General features: G+C 53.4%; 2 protein-coding genes across 2 annotated transcripts in view; one reads left to right on the forward strand and one right to left on the reverse strand.

Annotated features, from left to right (window-relative positions):
• LOC128270837 (angiotensin-converting enzyme) overlaps nt 1-17,215 on the forward strand; it is a 57,572-nt gene that overhangs the window by 34,743 nt on the left and 5,614 nt on the right. The window contains exon 9 of the mRNA XM_053008261.1: nt 15,968-16,108. Coding sequence (XP_052864221.1) covers nt 15,968-16,108 — 141 coding nt within the window. The remainder of the gene's footprint in view (nt 1-15,967; nt 16,109-17,215) is intronic.
• LOC128272098 (uncharacterized) lies at nt 1,770-3,944 on the reverse strand. Its single transcript, XM_053009831.1, has 2 exons — nt 3,860-3,944; nt 1,770-3,595 (listed from the first exon to the last, which is right to left on the reverse strand). Exons 1-2 carry the CDS (start codon nt 3,869-3,871, stop codon nt 2,441-2,443), a joined length of 1,167 nt encoding a protein of 388 aa, XP_052865791.1. The 5' UTR covers nt 3,872-3,944; the 3' UTR covers nt 1,770-2,440.

A 17,215-nucleotide genomic window follows, 5' to 3' on the forward strand; every position in this document is an offset into this window, starting at 1 on the left:
TGACTAACGCCTCCAGAAGAACATCTGTTAGTGGTATTGGCTATTCGTTTTTTTTTTTTTTTTCAAAATATTTTACTGATCATTTTCTTCGTTAAGCATTTATTATCAGTTTTAATCATTTATTTTCTATTTCAATTGTTTTCTGTTACGTTATTTTTTTAACAACATCGTGTTTTTCTATCATAAATGTCGCATGAAAAATTAAAAACAAACATTGGCATTCGAAAGGTCAGTAATTACTCGAACTGTTAGTTATTTTTGATGTGTTGTTTTCGTTCTGGTCTATGTGAGGATCACATTTTAATATCATGAAATAAAATAAAACAAAATTCAAACAAAATTAACTCTTTACTACACTTATTATTAAAATGCTAAGAAGTCGAACTCCGCAAAAGAAACTAGTTTTCTTCAACACATGAGAAGTAAATCTATTTCTCTCAAACTTTATCGGCATCATTAACCTAACCACACAGCTTTCCTACAGCGGCCGGAAAATCATCCACCCACCAATCGTGGCTCTCACAAAACAAATTAACCATTTTCATCGCCTCGCACTTTGTATCCATCCATCCACCAACACCTTTCGTGCCCCGAGTTTTCCCGCCGGCGCGCTCCAAAAACAAGATCAAATGGCCGGGTGTGCATTGTGACTCTGTCTCTCTGTTCATTATGCTCCGGCGTGGTGCAAAATTCACCCTCCAAAATACCCATCCACAGGCCGGTGCTGGTGCCAATAATGGTTATGCCATGCAATTTACGATTGAGAAACCCCGGAGCCGGAGTTCGAATCCCGCCAGCCAGCCAGCCAGCCAGCCAGCCAGCCAAAACAACAATGAACCGATCGCGGGATCGCGGGATCGGGAAAAGTGGGCGGAAAATGTACACCCCGAAAACACCCCAAAGCCACACGCGGAGACACGCGACTCCCAAAACCGCGACCACTTGACCTTTGGCGGCCAGAAACACCGAGCCGTCGAAGAAACGAGGGCGCCCGCCGCCCGCCGAGACCGACTTGCGCGAATCTCCGCGGCATTACCGCATCGCGCGTGGAAACAATCGGCCCTCGCCGCCATCGGTTACGAGCGAGGGCTGAGAAGCGAATACCTTCGGCTGGCTGGCCCGGCTCCCGCTGGGTGTCTTACGATTGTGGCATGCCAAGAGTCGATCTGAGCCCGAACGCCGGGTTTGGAGATGCGCGCACCGTGATGCCGCTGGGAAGATGCGCCACGTTCTGAGCGGCCGAGAGATAGAAAGGGACAGAGCCCAACATTCCACAGTCGTGCGGTGAATCGACCCAGGAAAACGTGCAACCTGTGCCGTAAATTTCGCCCACGACCACCAACGCAACGCGTGTTATGCGCGTGTGTGCACAAGTGTTGCGCAAGGCCCCTTCTTGGGCCGTCTTGAGCGCACGGCGGAAAACCGTCGCCAGTGCCGTAGAACAACTCGATGTCACTCGATGTTCCGCTGGGCAGGCAGGCGCCTCCACCGACATCGAGGGCAACTTCGTTTGCATAATGAATGACTACTGGGGGGACCATAACTTCCTGCGATTCTTGGCGCTCGAGTTTAATGGGCCGTTCACATCCGGAGTTCTAGCCCGCTTCGACCGAAGCTGGCCCATTGTCCGTGGATCGCGGCTGAGGTCAACATCTTCCAGCGATGGTGAGAAAGCCCTTGAAAAGCGCCCTAAACCTCGGACGTCTCCAGAAGTGACGGGTCTTGTGATAAATATTCAACCAGCTTTAAGGGAAACTTCTGCTCTGCTCTGTTTTTTTTTGTACAACATCTTTGTTTCGTTTATTGTTCATCTTATTTACACATAAAATATCATAAAAAAATATACATTATGTTGCCTACCCGGGCGAATGCTGCCTCAGCGTCCGGCCGGCCGGCCGCCTCGCCCGCGAGTGTCGAAGTGTCCGAGAGTTTTGTTTTTTATGGGCAATTTTTGTGCACAAAAAGTGGTTAAAAAACAAATGCCGGTCCCGGATGTGGGTTCGTTGAGAATTTCGTTAGGTCCAAAAGGTGGACGTCCAATACATGGGCGTCTCCATTTCCGCGGGATCGCGTAGCCGGCGGCCAACTGGGTCGGCAGCGGTATTCGGGTAAAAATAATGCACAATTAAAGACGGGGACGTATCGAAAGTGGGGGGGGGGGCAGTGCTTGCACGATCACATTATCACATCGAGTGCGGAGATGCGTAGACCTTTTACGAGATTTCTGGTGAGTCCTTCGTTCCGCCGAAGGTACGTGAGTGAGTGAGTGAGTGAGTGAGAGACCTAAGGATACACGGTCGATGGTGATAATAGCTATTAACACGAGGGAGACAGACAGACAGGGAGAGAATCGCTCCAATCGCCGCTCCAATGCACGTGGGTTAGTGGGTTTCCGGTTGGCAGTGCCGCCACGTCCACAGGGCTGCCAGGGTACCAGGATCTAGTGGTGATAGCTGTAGTCGTGTCCGTAGCCACTGAAGCTGGTGTAGCTCACGTCGTGGTGATGGTGGTGATCAAGGTGCTGTCCGAGATGGTGGTGATGATGGTGGTGATCGTCGTGCACGGGGACAGGAACCGCAACCGGAACCTTCACTGGCACGGGCACCGGTTTCTCGACCGGAATGTGCTTCTCGACCGTCACTGGGTAAGGACGATCGATCGGAACCTTAACCGGAACCGGGACTGGCCGCTCGACTAAATATGGGAATTTCTTCTCCACGTAATAGGGATGCGGGACCGGGACTTTCACCGGATAGGGGACGGGCTTTTCCACGTGCACCGGATATGGGCGGTCGACTGGGACATGCACTGGGTACGGGACTGGCTTCTCGACGGTATACGGGACCGGTTTTTCCACTTCTACTGGATACGGTTTTTCCACGTGCACCGGGTAAGGACGATCGACGGGGACCTTAACCTCCACCGGGACCTTCCGCTCGACTTCGTACGGCACTGGGACGGCCACTTCCACCTTCACAGGATACGGGACGTGCTTGGTAACTTCGTACGGCTGCGGGACTGGAACTTTCACAGGATACGGCACATGCTTGGTAACTTCGTACGGCTGCGGCACCAACACCTTCACGGGATAAGGACGATCGACGGGCACGTGAACCGGATACGGGACCTTTTTCTCCACTGGATACGGGGCAGGCACGTGGACCGGAACTTTTACGTATTCCTTCACGTGCACCGGGACATGCTTGACAACTTCGTAGGGCTGCGGGACTGGGACTTTCACCGCGTAGGGGACGTGTTTCTCGACTGTGTATGGGACGTGCTTGTACACTGGGTAGGGCTGTGGAATGCCCTTCAGGAGCGTGACCGTCTTCGTGACGTCCGTGTGCCCGCCGAGGAACACCCCGTGCCCGTAGTGATGGTCGTGGACATCATGGTACGCACCACCGTGGTGCCCGCCACCGATGTAACCCACGTCCAGCCCGTTAATGCCGTACCCGTAGCCCAGGTTCAGCAGACCGCGCTTGTCCAGCTTCTTCTCCAACGGCACAGCACCCTTGTCGCCGGTGGCTTCGGACTTCTTCTGCTCTGCTTCAGCGGCGGCCGCTGAAACCAGCAAAAGTGCCGACAGACAGATCTGCGGAGTCGAAACGGAGAAAGACGTTAGAACCGCAGACGCTCGTGCTTCGAACCATTCTAACTGCAGGTCCTTTTTTATGGACCGGGCCATAGTGGAACCCTACGATCGTCAACTACACTAATGAATGTCCTGTCTGAATCAAGCGAAAAAGTTCATTCAATTTGGACCACTTTTCGGGGGAGTAAACTTCCAACGGATCACCACAAACTTCACAATGTGCCGCGATGCACTTGTCGAATCGAATCGAACGGGCTTACTCACAAAAAACTTCATTGCGACTCAGCGGACGGCTGCTGCTGCTGCTACTCCTGCTTGGCGGTGCGCAACTGTGCGGTTCCAGACACTGCACTGGATGCTGATTTGTGCTAAGTCGCCGCTTTTATACTACTTAAAACTGCGGAATCCACTTTCATTCGATTCTGTGTGCCGATCGGCGCGACGCGATCGCCCCGCCGCCGTGGCGTTCGCGGTGAGTGCCCGGGTTTTTGGGGCGGTCCTCGCGAGCCATCCCACCTTCGAAACGAAACCGAAAGCCCGCGCTGAGCCCCCCGTGAGTGAGCCGAGTGTCTGCGAAAAGTGCGTGCGTCTACTTCGCGGTATAGCTACTACTTCGGTGAGTGCTTCGGTGAGTGCCACATAGTGTCTGGAGTGGTGGCAAAACCACGCTTCATTCATGGACCCCATGCGGGCTATCGCTCCTCGTAAACGCCGGTTTCGGTTTCTTTATCTAGAGCACCGCGTGTGCTGTGGGAACGCCGGAAGGCCACGAAGGTTCACCCTACCACGGGTTCGGTTCGGTGGGCTAATGTTGGACCGACCCGAACCCGATGCGACCCACCACTGCTCTAATGACTTAATTCTTCTCGGTGCGGTGTGCGCGTTCTTCGTGCGGAGTTTTCCGATCGCGCGCGTGAGTTCCAGGAAGTGCGGGCAACGGTGCAGATGGCGCAGATAATTTCCCGCCTAGCGACGAAAATGAAACCCACCCTTTGAGTCTGCTGCCCAGACTCAGAGGACCTTGAACGGTGGTACCGTGCACCATGCAAAACTGCGATTGCAAATTCGTTGGTTTTGTTAATTGAGTTGGCCTCTGGCAGTGGGCCGTGCAGGGCCGTGGTTGTTCGGACCGGTGGTGAGAACCACGCGTTTGGGGAGGAAGTTGACTTCCTTGCGCGAGTGCTCCTCGAGTACCATACGTTGCCATATCAATCATAGGCCGAGGTTTTGGAGTGGAGCCACCCCGACAATGGTGGAGGTTCTAGTTAATTGATCAATGTTTTGTGCGAGGTAAGTGTGAACCTTGGAAAACCTTGGGCCCATGTGACCTACATCTCGCAGAACCCTTGGTCGTCGACAGGGAAATTGTGCACCGTGTGTGTTAAGTGCGTGGCAATTTGAGGTACTCGTTTTCTTCCACGCCTAATGACGTACGGCCCCCCCCAGAGTGTGCAGGGGTTCTACAGCCCGAGCCCTCGTGTAATGTGTTGGCCGGAGGTCGCGCAGTGTCTTAACCGGGTCTTCACCCGGCGAGGGATGATGATAGCATTTTAATCATTCTCAGGTAATTCACGGCGACGTCATTAGGCGTCGCCAAAGAGCCGCGATCTGTTTGACGTGACGGCAACTAGACAAGCCCTCGGCAACAATTGGCCTCAGCAAATGGCGTCTTCTTGGGTTGCTGCTTCGCGCGGCAACCTTCTCGGCTCGGCTGAAGATTGTGAAAAATGCGTGTCACGTTTAGAACACAGTTTTCTCACATTTTCTGCCTCGCGATGTTGAACAATAGATAAACCAATCATCACCAATAAATTAGGCTACCGGTGCCGAGGGCACGGACGGCGATTTGGAAAGCTACGTCATAAATTAACGTATCCGAACCCCCACCCCCGGCTGACTGGCTGGGTGTCGTTTGTTCGCAGATCGTAAAATAGAGCGTCGTTTAGTGGGATCGGAACCTTTTTTTAAGGTTCTACACGAACGGCTTCAAGGACGAAGCCGTATTTTCCAACGCAGGCAGAAGAAAACTGAAGCACGGCTCCGTCCAACGGTCAACGTGCGTGAAGCTGGGCTCCCGTGGCCGATCAGCATCATCGTCGGCAGCCGGACCAATTCTCAGCCTTGGGCACTCTGCACTCTGCGCTCATTGTCGTGACAGTGCCGTGGCCCTGGGCGGTCATGTAGCGTGGTCGGCATAATTAGTTCAAGATTACCGGCACCGATTGCGATAGTCGAACGCCCGCAATGACGCCAGCGATCTCCGGCGTGAGGGTTGTTGGCGAGTGGCCCACCGAGCATAGCGGACACCTTGCGGCGGCATAATCGCATCAAGTGCCCGACAAATGACCATCCATAAATTAATTAACCATCGTGGTTCGGTGGCCCGCTCGGCGGTGTTTCGGTTTGTTTTGGGGGTTGCCTCGGAATGTGAACTGAACTCGGTATGTTTGGCTCGGCTGTTGGCTTTTGCAACAACAACACAAACGCGCGGCGATGCTGAGAAACGCACTCGGTGTGACCTACTGGCAATCAGCGGCGCCAACAATCGGCTGGCGCCCAAGTGCCCGGCTCGACAAACAAAACACAAAACAAGGCAGCATACCTCCCGCCGTGACCCTTGACTTGGCGGCTGATTTCGATTCCATTACTCAATATATTCGGCAATCGTGCATTAAGCTGTGACCCTTCCCGTGTGAAGTCAAAAGTATGGGCGATACCGCCGGCCGGGATACCCGGAATTATGGGTTCCACAACGGCTCGACTCGGCCGACATTGGCGACGGGGCACCACGTTCTAGATCACGCTTGGGCTTCACGCTGAGAACCTCAAAGTTGGCTGGGCAAATGTCGAGCATTAAATGGCATGTGGAAAATGTGTAACGTGTCCCGGGGTCTGCAATGTTATCTCCGGTCCTGCATCAGATCACGGCACGGTGGGGCCACATACCCGGAGACCGGGGGGACGAGAAATGAATGGCCCGTTGGTATACATTAAATGGTGAGATAATTGTGTTTTGTTTACACAAGAACTCACACCGAACAGCGGCGTACGTCGTGCGGTCGTGGCGAAGGGTTCAACGCTTCGAGAAAAGTGGAAAACGTTGTATCACGAGCGTGTGGGTCTTGTTGCTGGGTGTGGTCCGGATATCGACCCTACTCGACCCAGCTGCATTAACATTTGCCTGATTAATCCGACATTAGAACACGGAAGAAACATTTGTGGTTGGTCTAAAGTAAGATTTAGCAAATGAATTACGGCAAGTGTGTCATAAATTGTCTCACCAACCGCTCGCAGAAGTCACGAGTCACATGTCACAAGTGCGCCACAATTGATAGTCCGCCCGATCGGCATAATGATGTCACCGCCGCTCGCCTTAGCCGAGACTGATTGGTGGGCGCTTCAATTCATCAAATCAAGGGACAGCATAAATTATGGTCCACGCTCGACCAGTGGCGGCAGCCAGACCATGGCATTTCGTTATCGCTCCGTTTTAGGGCATCGCCCTTCCGATGGGCGCGCTTTGGTTCGGTTGTCCCTAAAACCCTTGGACGATTATGGCGCTTCGCAAGGATGCCCGTCACCGTCCCACGCTTTATCACGCACGGACGCACGACCGATGGATGTGAGTTGACTGCATAAAGTCTTATCGGGGAGCGCCTTCGTTCACATGATCTCATTTTTCGCAACGCACGCGAACGCGATCGACTTCCAATCGCCCGAGTCGAGCCTCTACAATGTAACCGTTACGCGCCTTTGATCAGCGATACAAATAGCGGCGGAATGCGAATCGTCACACGTCGCGTCGTGGGAAAAACCTGTTCCGTTTGTGTGTCACCGCGAAGCCGAATAGTGTTCCGGTAAAGTGAAATTGAAAATTAATACAACAACATTCGAATGGGACTAGCAGAGGGACGGTGGTCGTAGTGATCCAACCACGGCCGGCTCGACAAATTTACGGCCAGTGATGAGTACATTCATCATCTCGTTCCAAGATACAGGGACAAGATAATGAACGAGAGCGTGCCAAAGTACGTCGATGATACACGATACAGGAGGCCGCAGACGTGGTGCGATACAAGCATGAAATGATTTAATCTTCTTCCACTTCGGAGGCAGACGCTCTCGGAACCCGTCTCGAACCCGGTGGTTGCAGAAGTATGCTTGAAGAAGTGCTGCCGGTCGAGTGGGAACTTGAAGCCGGGCCGAGAGAACAGATCGGCCCTAATGGAGCGCACGATCGCTACGAAGCAGCGCTCAGTTTCCTCACCCCCGATCGGTGGGATCACATTTTCTTGCCCAACTTTCCGGCCCCGTTGCGGTTGATAATAACACGCTTTCGACTGTTTATGACAAGGCATCAAAAATATTTGAAAGCTCCGAATGTAAATACGAAATCATTGCGTTTGCTTGCAGCTTGGTCGACGATGGCTTGATGGCTTGAATTCTTAAAACAAAATCATCATTTATTGTAATGAAATGAAAGTTTTCGCTTCAGCTCGACTTGAATCGATATTCAATTTAAGGAGCATAATTGTTTTGAAACGAAACCGTTACATTCGAGTTCGCTTGTCCGGTGTTCGCAGGGGTCATAATGCACTGCATTGCAACGTACTGCCGCCGGCATCGATCGCATAAAAGGAGCCTCGTTCGCTCGCCTGCTGGGGGTGGATGTGTTGTGAAACCGTCCTCAGCTCCCGAGTGGTCTGTATTTATTCGATGCACTCGAATCGAACGACCCGGTGTCCCCTGCCGGGTCTATCCGGGCTCGGTATGTTCTGATCGCACCGTACCGTCGCCGCCGCCGCCGCCGTTTGGGTTTCTTTCCCGGCCAACCACAGCCCGGGAAGGGTCTTGCATGCGTCATGCACTATGCTCGGGCCGCACATGTGTGTTGCCATCCTGCTGCTGCTGTTGTCCGGGCCGTTGTCGCGTCGCGATGCAGCACAGTTGCATCACTCCGACTCGGCTTGACGCCAACGACCACGGCCGGCTCGGTTTTCGGTACGTCGGTACGGTTTCGCGGTAAGTCAATTACAGTCAAGCTGCAGACGAACGATTTCATCATCTGCGAAGCGACGAACCCGCCCGGGGGGGGCTTTCTGGCTGTCGCTTGTCACCCCGCCTGCCTGCCATCCCGGCTGCCCTCTGGGAAACGGAAACACAGAAGTTGTTCACTTATTTATGACACTCATCCCACCTCCTCGCCGGCGATGAATATGCGCTTCTCGAAAAAAATGTATTAATAAAATAATTATCATGCAACCGGAGCCGGCCATCGAACCATTAGTATTCCGCCCGGGCCGCATGCATGATTGATTATTTATGCATCTTTCACCGACCGACCGACGGCCTGTCGTCGTCGTCGTCGTGCCGGTGACGAAGATGGCTTACCGGTCACGCTGCAACCTTCACCGCCCCGACCAGTTCCGACTCCGAAAGGCTTGCCCTACTTGCGTGGCCGATCTTGCGGCAAGCGCACTTCTTTATCTGGCCCACCCGGCCCGGTTCAAAGATAAGACGTCACAAAATTCGCCAAACGCAGCGCACATAAAACATCCACGGAAGTGCAATAAATCTCACCGTACCAGTATCAGTTTACGAGGAAAGCGAAGGGGGCCGGCCGCCGGACAGACGATCGCCGCACGTTCGTGCATTGCATAACCGCGGAATGACACAGTTTTGCGCGCGAATCGCCCGAGGATCGCCGGACTTTTGTCGGATTTGTTGGGCTCGTTGCGGGGGACACCTTTGCAAAAAACATTACAATAACTCTTTTCGGTTCCATCGGGCTTTCGGAGGGTGCTTCTGTGCTGTGCGGTCGGCTGCCATTCTTCGGGGCGATCGATCGGACCGCAAGGTGAATGACAAAATTAATGGCGGAGTGGACTACAGCGGAGTGGACTACAGCGCATTTGTCAGCGGCCCACAAATCATACCATCTGGGTCTGGACACTTTTGTTCTGTCCTTAAGCTAATAAACGAGCCGAGCACTGTGTACCGAACTCTGAACATTACTTCCAACTGATTCAGAGGTCTGTTCGACAGATCATGCAGGCGGCCGGCAGTCTGTCCACTTACGGTAGTAATGAGATAAACCGAGCCCATTCGGATGGATATTGTTCGGTCGGCGGTTGCTGATCTATTTAGTTTGCCGCCGCCGACCTACCTCATCGATCCGGGATATGCATATCAGGGAGGGGGGGTGGGGGGGTTTGGTCCATGATCGTTTAAGCAGCAGCAGTGGCCGGCGCCACCGCAGCGCAATAGACACGCGGTTGCACTCGCAGTAGCCTACGTAGCCTTCTCTCGAGAGCCTTTATGTAATGAGTCCCCTTGGCCCGGTTGTGCCCGCCTTCGCTTCCCGCCCGTGCGCCCGACCACTCGGTCGGTGTTCTCGGAGGGGTGGTGGTGGTGAAAAGTATGCGAAGGACCCTGGCGTCGCCCGGGTAAATCGAAAAAATAGGTTATGATGGTCTTACGCGCCGTCAAACGCCCTGAGGTGGGCCTGAGCGTGACGGTAGCGACGAGCCGTTTGTGTGCCGGGCCCCCCACACCGGCTGGCCCCGGCAAACCAGTCATGGCAGGAAAATCATGTTCGACCGATCCGGCGTTGCGCCGGCCACCAGTCGGCCTCCCACGAAAGCCCCGATTCCTAGCGGACCCGGAGCGTCTCGAGTGGTGGTACGTGGGTATTTTTTTTGCTTGCCTTTTCCTGCAACCATTTCGTTATAACACGGACACCAGACGGTCAGTCACGATGGCGGTGGCTGGAGCACATAGCACAAACAACTCAAGATGAGCCACACGCCAGCGGGGGGGTGGTTGCCGGTTCTGCAATAGAATTTGCATCTATGCCACCGACCGCGGTTGACGCCGGCTCCGACTCTACAAAGTTGTGACAAAAGCGTTTCAACAACCAGCCAAACCAGCAGCAGCAAGATTATCTGATTGCGGGATATGTCGGACACTGCAGTTGCGGTGGATAAATGGGGGATTTCAACACCCCGCCGGACAGCACGCTGCGGGCTGCGACTTTTTTACTTAAAGTCACTTAAATAATCAGTAGAATTTATGCCAAGCTTTCCTTCACTAACACTAACAGAAAGAAAGAATCCAGTGATCACCACCAATCGGGTCGGCAGGCGAGCAAGCGAGAATCACCTTCCAATAATTGCATAACGATCGTTAAAATCGCTTCGCTCTGCAACAAATTCTTGAGCCTCGAATCGCGGCGATTGATTGAAAGCGCACATTAACATCGGGCCAATCGGGCAGCCCGGGACCACCTGAGACCTGATGGAGCTTCTGATCGATGGCGCCCGGTGTGCCTTCCGTCACTGAGACATTTCGCGCACCGGAGTCGCATGTTCTTCGCAATCGGCCTCCGAGGCAGCCGAAGAATCGTCTCGGTCTACTCACATCGAATGCCTGACGCAGCCGCAGAGGCTGTCGGCGACGCGGATGTTTTGCGCACCCAATGAACGTACTTGAACCCAGCCGCGTGCCGGATCGACTGCATCTGAGCAGCACCAGCTGGTGGAGGTGGTGGAAGAAATTTAATGACATTGTCGAACGAACGGCAAACCATTTTTCTGCGTGCTGGGCGCACACGTCAAGTGCCGAGCACCCAGCTGGGGCCCAAGACGCAGGTGGAATAAAAAACAAGGCTTACGATCGCGCACCATTAGAGTGCGATGAAGGAAAAAGCGAGTTCGTTCGCAGCGAGCAGGTGAGATGAGAGATTTAATTACACCCGCCGTCGCCGCCGCCGTCAGAATCCATTTGGGACACGGCGATCGGCCAGCTCGTTGAAGTGCTCAAGTTTGTGGTACTAATGACACTAAGGCGAAAGAACGCCACTTTACGCGGTACACCGATCGCAAGACCCGCGGTGAGCATAAATAATGCACCTAAAGGATGTTTTCGCAAGCGCCACTAAAGCGCCTTTTTTTCGGTGCCGTCTGAAGTACCTTTCGGCGCTGTGCCCTGGTTTTTGGTTGTTCGTGCCACGACCATCTTTGGGTTTGGTGGTGGCCCATCTTTTATGCTAACCGGCGAGCCTAACCACACCACGAGCTATCCACACTCCACTCCGCGATCGACGATGCGGGCCCGGCCCGCGCCAACCGATCATCAATCGCTGGCGAACGGAGCGCCATCTCGTTGAAAGGCGAGAAGCAAATAAACAATAAATCAAACGGTTTCGCGAGTCGCGGAAAGCCCGCATCGAGCGGCACGAATCGACAATTATGCTGTTTGGCCGTTTGGCGCGGGCCGAGGCTAGGACTCTAATCGCCGCTCGAGGGTAATAAATCGATCGCGATCGAATCGTTGTCGAGAGCGGTGTGCAGTGTGTGATACGCCAGGCCGCGTGGACAGCCCGATTAGGGCACATAAATCACGGACATACCATCACAACCGCACGCCGGCAGACGCCGAATTTATTCCAACACGCTGGTGTAACGCGAATCCTGAAGCTGGTTGCATTTTTATGCTTAAGAAATGCTGCGTTGAACTTTAACGGCGACTCGTTCGAAGAAGGACTCCTTTTCAATCCGGGTCAAGTGCGATCTGATCGCGAGTGAGCCTTTCCTTTCGCCCACCGTCAGAAGCTTGGTAATCGATTTGACATTGTTTGCTCTGCAACGTGCCACAGAATCGGAAGCACTCGACACTTTGGCATCGGTCCACGGTCGAGCATCAAATCGCTACACCAATTGTCGCTGATTTGTAGCGATTGTCGTTAAATCGAGCACCAGGCAATGAAGTAGAGAGGTCGCTGTGGATTGTTGAGTTTGGAGTTTATGAGCGAACGATAAAAATGGTACATGAACATTGCATTGCTCGGTAGTAAAATGTGACAGATTACGGGTCCATTACTAGAACCCGGGTTTGACCCGTTGAAGGACTGTGCATTAAGTGCGTTTAATAATTTAAAAAATAATCAAAAACCGACACAAACTCACGAGAAGCATAGCAAATCTTAAGAACAGATCGGTACAAATAAGATCGATCGCTCTCGGCCATAATCGATCGCACAGATCGAACCAGATCACCAGATCGGCACGCTTCTTCAGCCCGACCGTCTCGTTTGTCCCGCGAAGACAAATGGTGGAACCTGACACGCCGGTATCGCGCAACCTGACACGGTTCTCCGGCTTCGATCCGGCTTTTTCGACGTCCGACGATGGGCGAATGTGGTAACCGAGTTGGAGACCCGGAGACCGGTGCGGAATCACCGATCACGACTCGGGCCCGGATGAAGCAAGCCTGGCCCGGGGGCCACCGGGGACCGGACATAATTCCATCATCGCTGGCCGGTGAGCGGAATGCACGACCAAGTCCGGGGCGCCGAGTGAAAGCCCTTCGCGCCGGGCGGGCGAAAATTGGGTCACCGCGATGCGCGACGCGCGGAAACACGGAACAGGGGCACGGCCTTGAACACTGACCTAATGGATGCCGTTGCGGAAAAGGAAGGCCCCGAAAAAAACCGCGCACCGCGCTACCGCGATTTCGCGACGGTGTCGTCGTCGGCTTCGTCGTGAAAGCAGGTGTGCGGTGAATAAATGAAGGGCATAAGATATGCTTGCGGTCTGCGCGATGTGGGTCAGCAGCGGAGCAGCGCAAACAAACAAAGGTGGCCACAGTAACAACGACGACGACGACGACAGCAACCCTGAAGCGGATTCAATAGTGGCGACTGCGCGAAAGGAGACGATGTGATTCGGACGAGCAGCCAAATTACGTAAATGCGACCGGGTCGGACTAAACGGGTCGGGTCCGGGCGGCCGGGGCCGGGGTCGGGGCCAGCCCAGCGGTCGGCTAATTAACCGGCAAACGACGCTGATCGACTACGCGCCACTACGCAACAGTGCGCGTACTTAACGTACCAAGCTTCACCACATGGCCGGGGACGAACCGGCCGAACCGAACCGTGACCGGCGTCTGTCTCTCTTGAGATTGGGACACACACACGCGGCTAATGTGCCGTCCGTCTCCAATTTCTTCACTCCCCCGGCCCCTCCGGGTGCCCGGAACGCATCCGGCGGTTGACAAGTGAAAAATGTCACCCTCTGAAGGTTCTGGCCGCCGGTGATGACCGATCGTCCGATCGTTTCCCAATCGGCGACGATTGATAGAAAACATTCAAATGCTGCTCGTCACGGCCATTCAGCAATTCACAGCAGCATAAATAATGGCGTGGTAATGCTCGCGCGGCCTGGCGGTGGTGTCGACATTTGTCGATGCCACGCGATGAACTGGTTTGATAACACACATTCTGTCAGAACGAGATTTCGATGTCGTGAATGTCGCTCAGCTGGCCCAGGAGGCGGCCTTGATATTTGCCGTTCAATGAAGCGTTGCATAATGTAGCATTTAATTCCAGTGGCAGAGGCTGTTCCCATCGGAGATGACAACTACGTTTGTTGTTTGGTTTTTTATTTATCTCCGTAAGGTCCGTAAATTTTTTTGTTGTTGCTGAGCCCCCCCTTGGCCGAGCCAAACCGGAGGGCTTTTTGTGGTTAATTAATTTCGGGCTGCACCTTCCAATGGGGCCCGCTCGCTGCGCACTCACTTAGGGGCCCATTAAATAAGAAGACGTCCACGCCACGCCGTCGGCCGTGGTGCGAATCGAGGCGCAAATTTCGATGCCAATCCATAATCCGAAGAGCAGTAAATCACGAATCACACGGCTGAACGGCTCTCGTGATGCCATTTATGACATTTTCTTTCTCGCCATCCCAGTTAGCCTCGTCACACGTTCCGCGAAGCGCGGCTTGTGGAGTGTGGAGCGCACCTGAACGCACGCAGCCTCAATTCGATCATCATTTGGCTGACCTTTGCCGTGTTCGTGGCCAGGCTTTAACTCAGATTAGAAACTTAAACCACAATGCGACCTGCTTTGTGTGGAAAGATTGGCCGCCGCACGTTCGATTGCTTCATCCCGAGAAGCCCGTTTTGGGGAGAGGGTGCGAATGCTGCGAGTCGCCTTCAGTGGCCTACACCCGGCCTACACAGAGCTGAGATAAACGATAAATTTGCGACGGCGGGCAAAGCGGGCGGACCCTTCGCAAGCATTTCTTTTCAATTTCCTCGAACCTCGCAGCATAATCGGGCATGATCATGATTACGATCGTTGGCCGCCAGAACGGCCACGGCTTCCCGTTTGCCGGGGCGGTTATTATGTAAAAGTGAACTATCTGTGGCCGTGTCTATCATTATTTTACCGGCTCGTACTTTCCCGGGAACGCACCGGGAGTCTTTGCTCGAAATTGCACGAGGAAGAAAATGAACGATCCAACGGCGGAGGCGACAGCACCCCGCAGCTGTCCGTTCTGTCAGTCGCCGATGAAAGGCTTACCCCCAATCAGTGGCCCGCAGATTAGTATCAAATCGTTCGCAAAATAGTGATCCCGGGGTCCCGGCTACTGGGTTTTAGTCAGCCACGGTCCGGCCACCGGCTACCGGCAGCTATCAATCAGCGCCCCCCGTGCGCTCCAAATTGATAGATCAGAATTATCAATCAGCGAAACACACCGAGGCGCGCCGTTGGTGAAAAGGACCTTCAGCGCCGCGGCGCCCGTCATCAACCTCAGCGACAGAGTTCAACGAGACCGACAGCGTAGAGTGGAATTTAATCAATCATCGCTAATCGCGCCACGGCATTGGACGCCGATCAGATTTCGGCACCGGGCCTAGGGCAGACCACGGACGGGCGTGAAACGACGAACCCCCTCCCGGGGGGGAGTACATTTAATTAATTAAATATGGCCATCAAACGGGACCACCGCTAATGACTGACATTATCGCTTGGCTTCGGGGGCAATTACAATATTTGCTTACGCGATTTTGCGAAACACACTTCTTCAGTACAGCGGTGATCAGCGATCGCCTTGCTCCCTTTTTTGGGGTGCTATCGAAAGAAACGGTCCCCGGCTTATTGCGGTTATGTATTCCGCCAGAACACAATGACTTGTCGGTTTGGGAAAAGAGACCCGACCACGTGTGGGGTACCTTTTACCGCAGCATCATTGTGCAATGCGTCGATCGTGTATGGCGCCGGCAATGCAGCACCGCACCGGTTGGGTTGTTCCTTCTCCCGGGTTTAGGGAACCATTATTTTCCGAACTTGTTTTCGTTTTATTTATGTTGGCTTTTCGGTGCACTGGCCGGTTTTCACTGGCCCATGCAACAGGCATTAGGCAACAGGCAGAAAGGCACACCACTGCACCGCCCGCCCTCATATCGGACCCATTCGATCTACCGACTTTCGGCTACGGCGGGGCTCGTTGTTAGGGCGTAGGGCGATTGTCCGCTTGTATGTCTAATTATTATTCATTTTTTTTCACCCCTTTCACCACTGCTCCGTAGGTATTTCTTCTCGAACGTGCTGCAGTTTCAAATCTATCGCTCGCTCTGCACCGCCGCCGGACAGTACGACCCGCAGGACCCCACGAAGCCGTTGCATAAGTGTGACATCTACCGCCAGCCGGCGGCCGGCAACATTCTCAAGTGAGTTGCATCCCCCGGTTCGGGGTTTGTTTGCTATCTTCCAGTTCCAGTTACCGACGGTTGAGGGAGATTGTGGAAGGCACGTAAGATTTTCGTACCTTCCCCCAAGGCCACTGGCGCCCCAAACGAACACCGACACCGAAATGTCACCGATATCGGGAACGCAGCCGGACGCAGGTGGATGAAAATAAAGGGAAAAACGAACCCCAATGTGACCCAGTTTCGGGCGGAGTTTTAATTGGAGGAACGGCGGACCGACAGCCGTTCTTTGCCCAGGCCCCCAAAAGTTTGATGGTTTTGTTTTTGATAGTTACATCAACTGCGCCAACCGGTGCGTGGTCGTGGTTGATGGATGGAAACACTTGTTATGGGGTTGCTGGTGGCCGGTGCCATTCACCGTCCCTTCGCTTGGTCGACGATGTGGGATCGGGGGAACCTTTTTCTGGACGATTAAGTAATCGGGAAAGGCGGACTGATCCCGCTGTTAGACAGTTAGTGACAGTTTAGCTGAGCGCTCACGTAAGTAGACGATAAGTACCTTGTTGGTAGATAATGTGGTCGATAAAGAAGAAAACTGCAGGGTCCCTAATAAAAGTTTGATGGCCGGCGAGCGCTCCTTTTTGGGGCTCGGATTATTTATTTATTTATTGGAAAACAGTCAACGGGCAGCTTAGCCTAATTGACAAAAAAGACTTAACCTATCACTTAAACCACTAACCACTAACCAAACTGACGAAACGCAACGACGAAGCTGGTAACCGATATTTGTGCAAGACACCGGAGACAATAACGAGGACGAAACATTTACCAAGAAGACATGAAAGCAAACACATCACGACACTGATCGAGGGACATATTAACATCGAGAAGCGACGAGTAGTTGTTGTAAGTACGACACAGAGAAAGCAATGGATCATTATGCCCAGATAGGGAAGACCGCGCGTCAACTCTAAGTTCCAGGTTGGGTCGTCGTCTCAAGCATCGGAAAGGGACAGACAAATTTATACGAGACAGGAGTGTTGGCGAGTCAATACGAAAAGTCAAAATCTTAAAAGCAAACAGAGCCTGTGCTGACCGTCTCCTATGCTCGAGTGAACGTAGCCCGAG

Source organism: Anopheles cruzii, chromosome 3, assembly GCF_943734635.1.
Source record: "Anopheles cruzii chromosome 3, idAnoCruzAS_RS32_06, whole genome shotgun sequence".
NCBI classification, from domain to species: domain Eukaryota; kingdom Metazoa; phylum Arthropoda; class Insecta; order Diptera; family Culicidae; genus Anopheles; species Anopheles cruzii.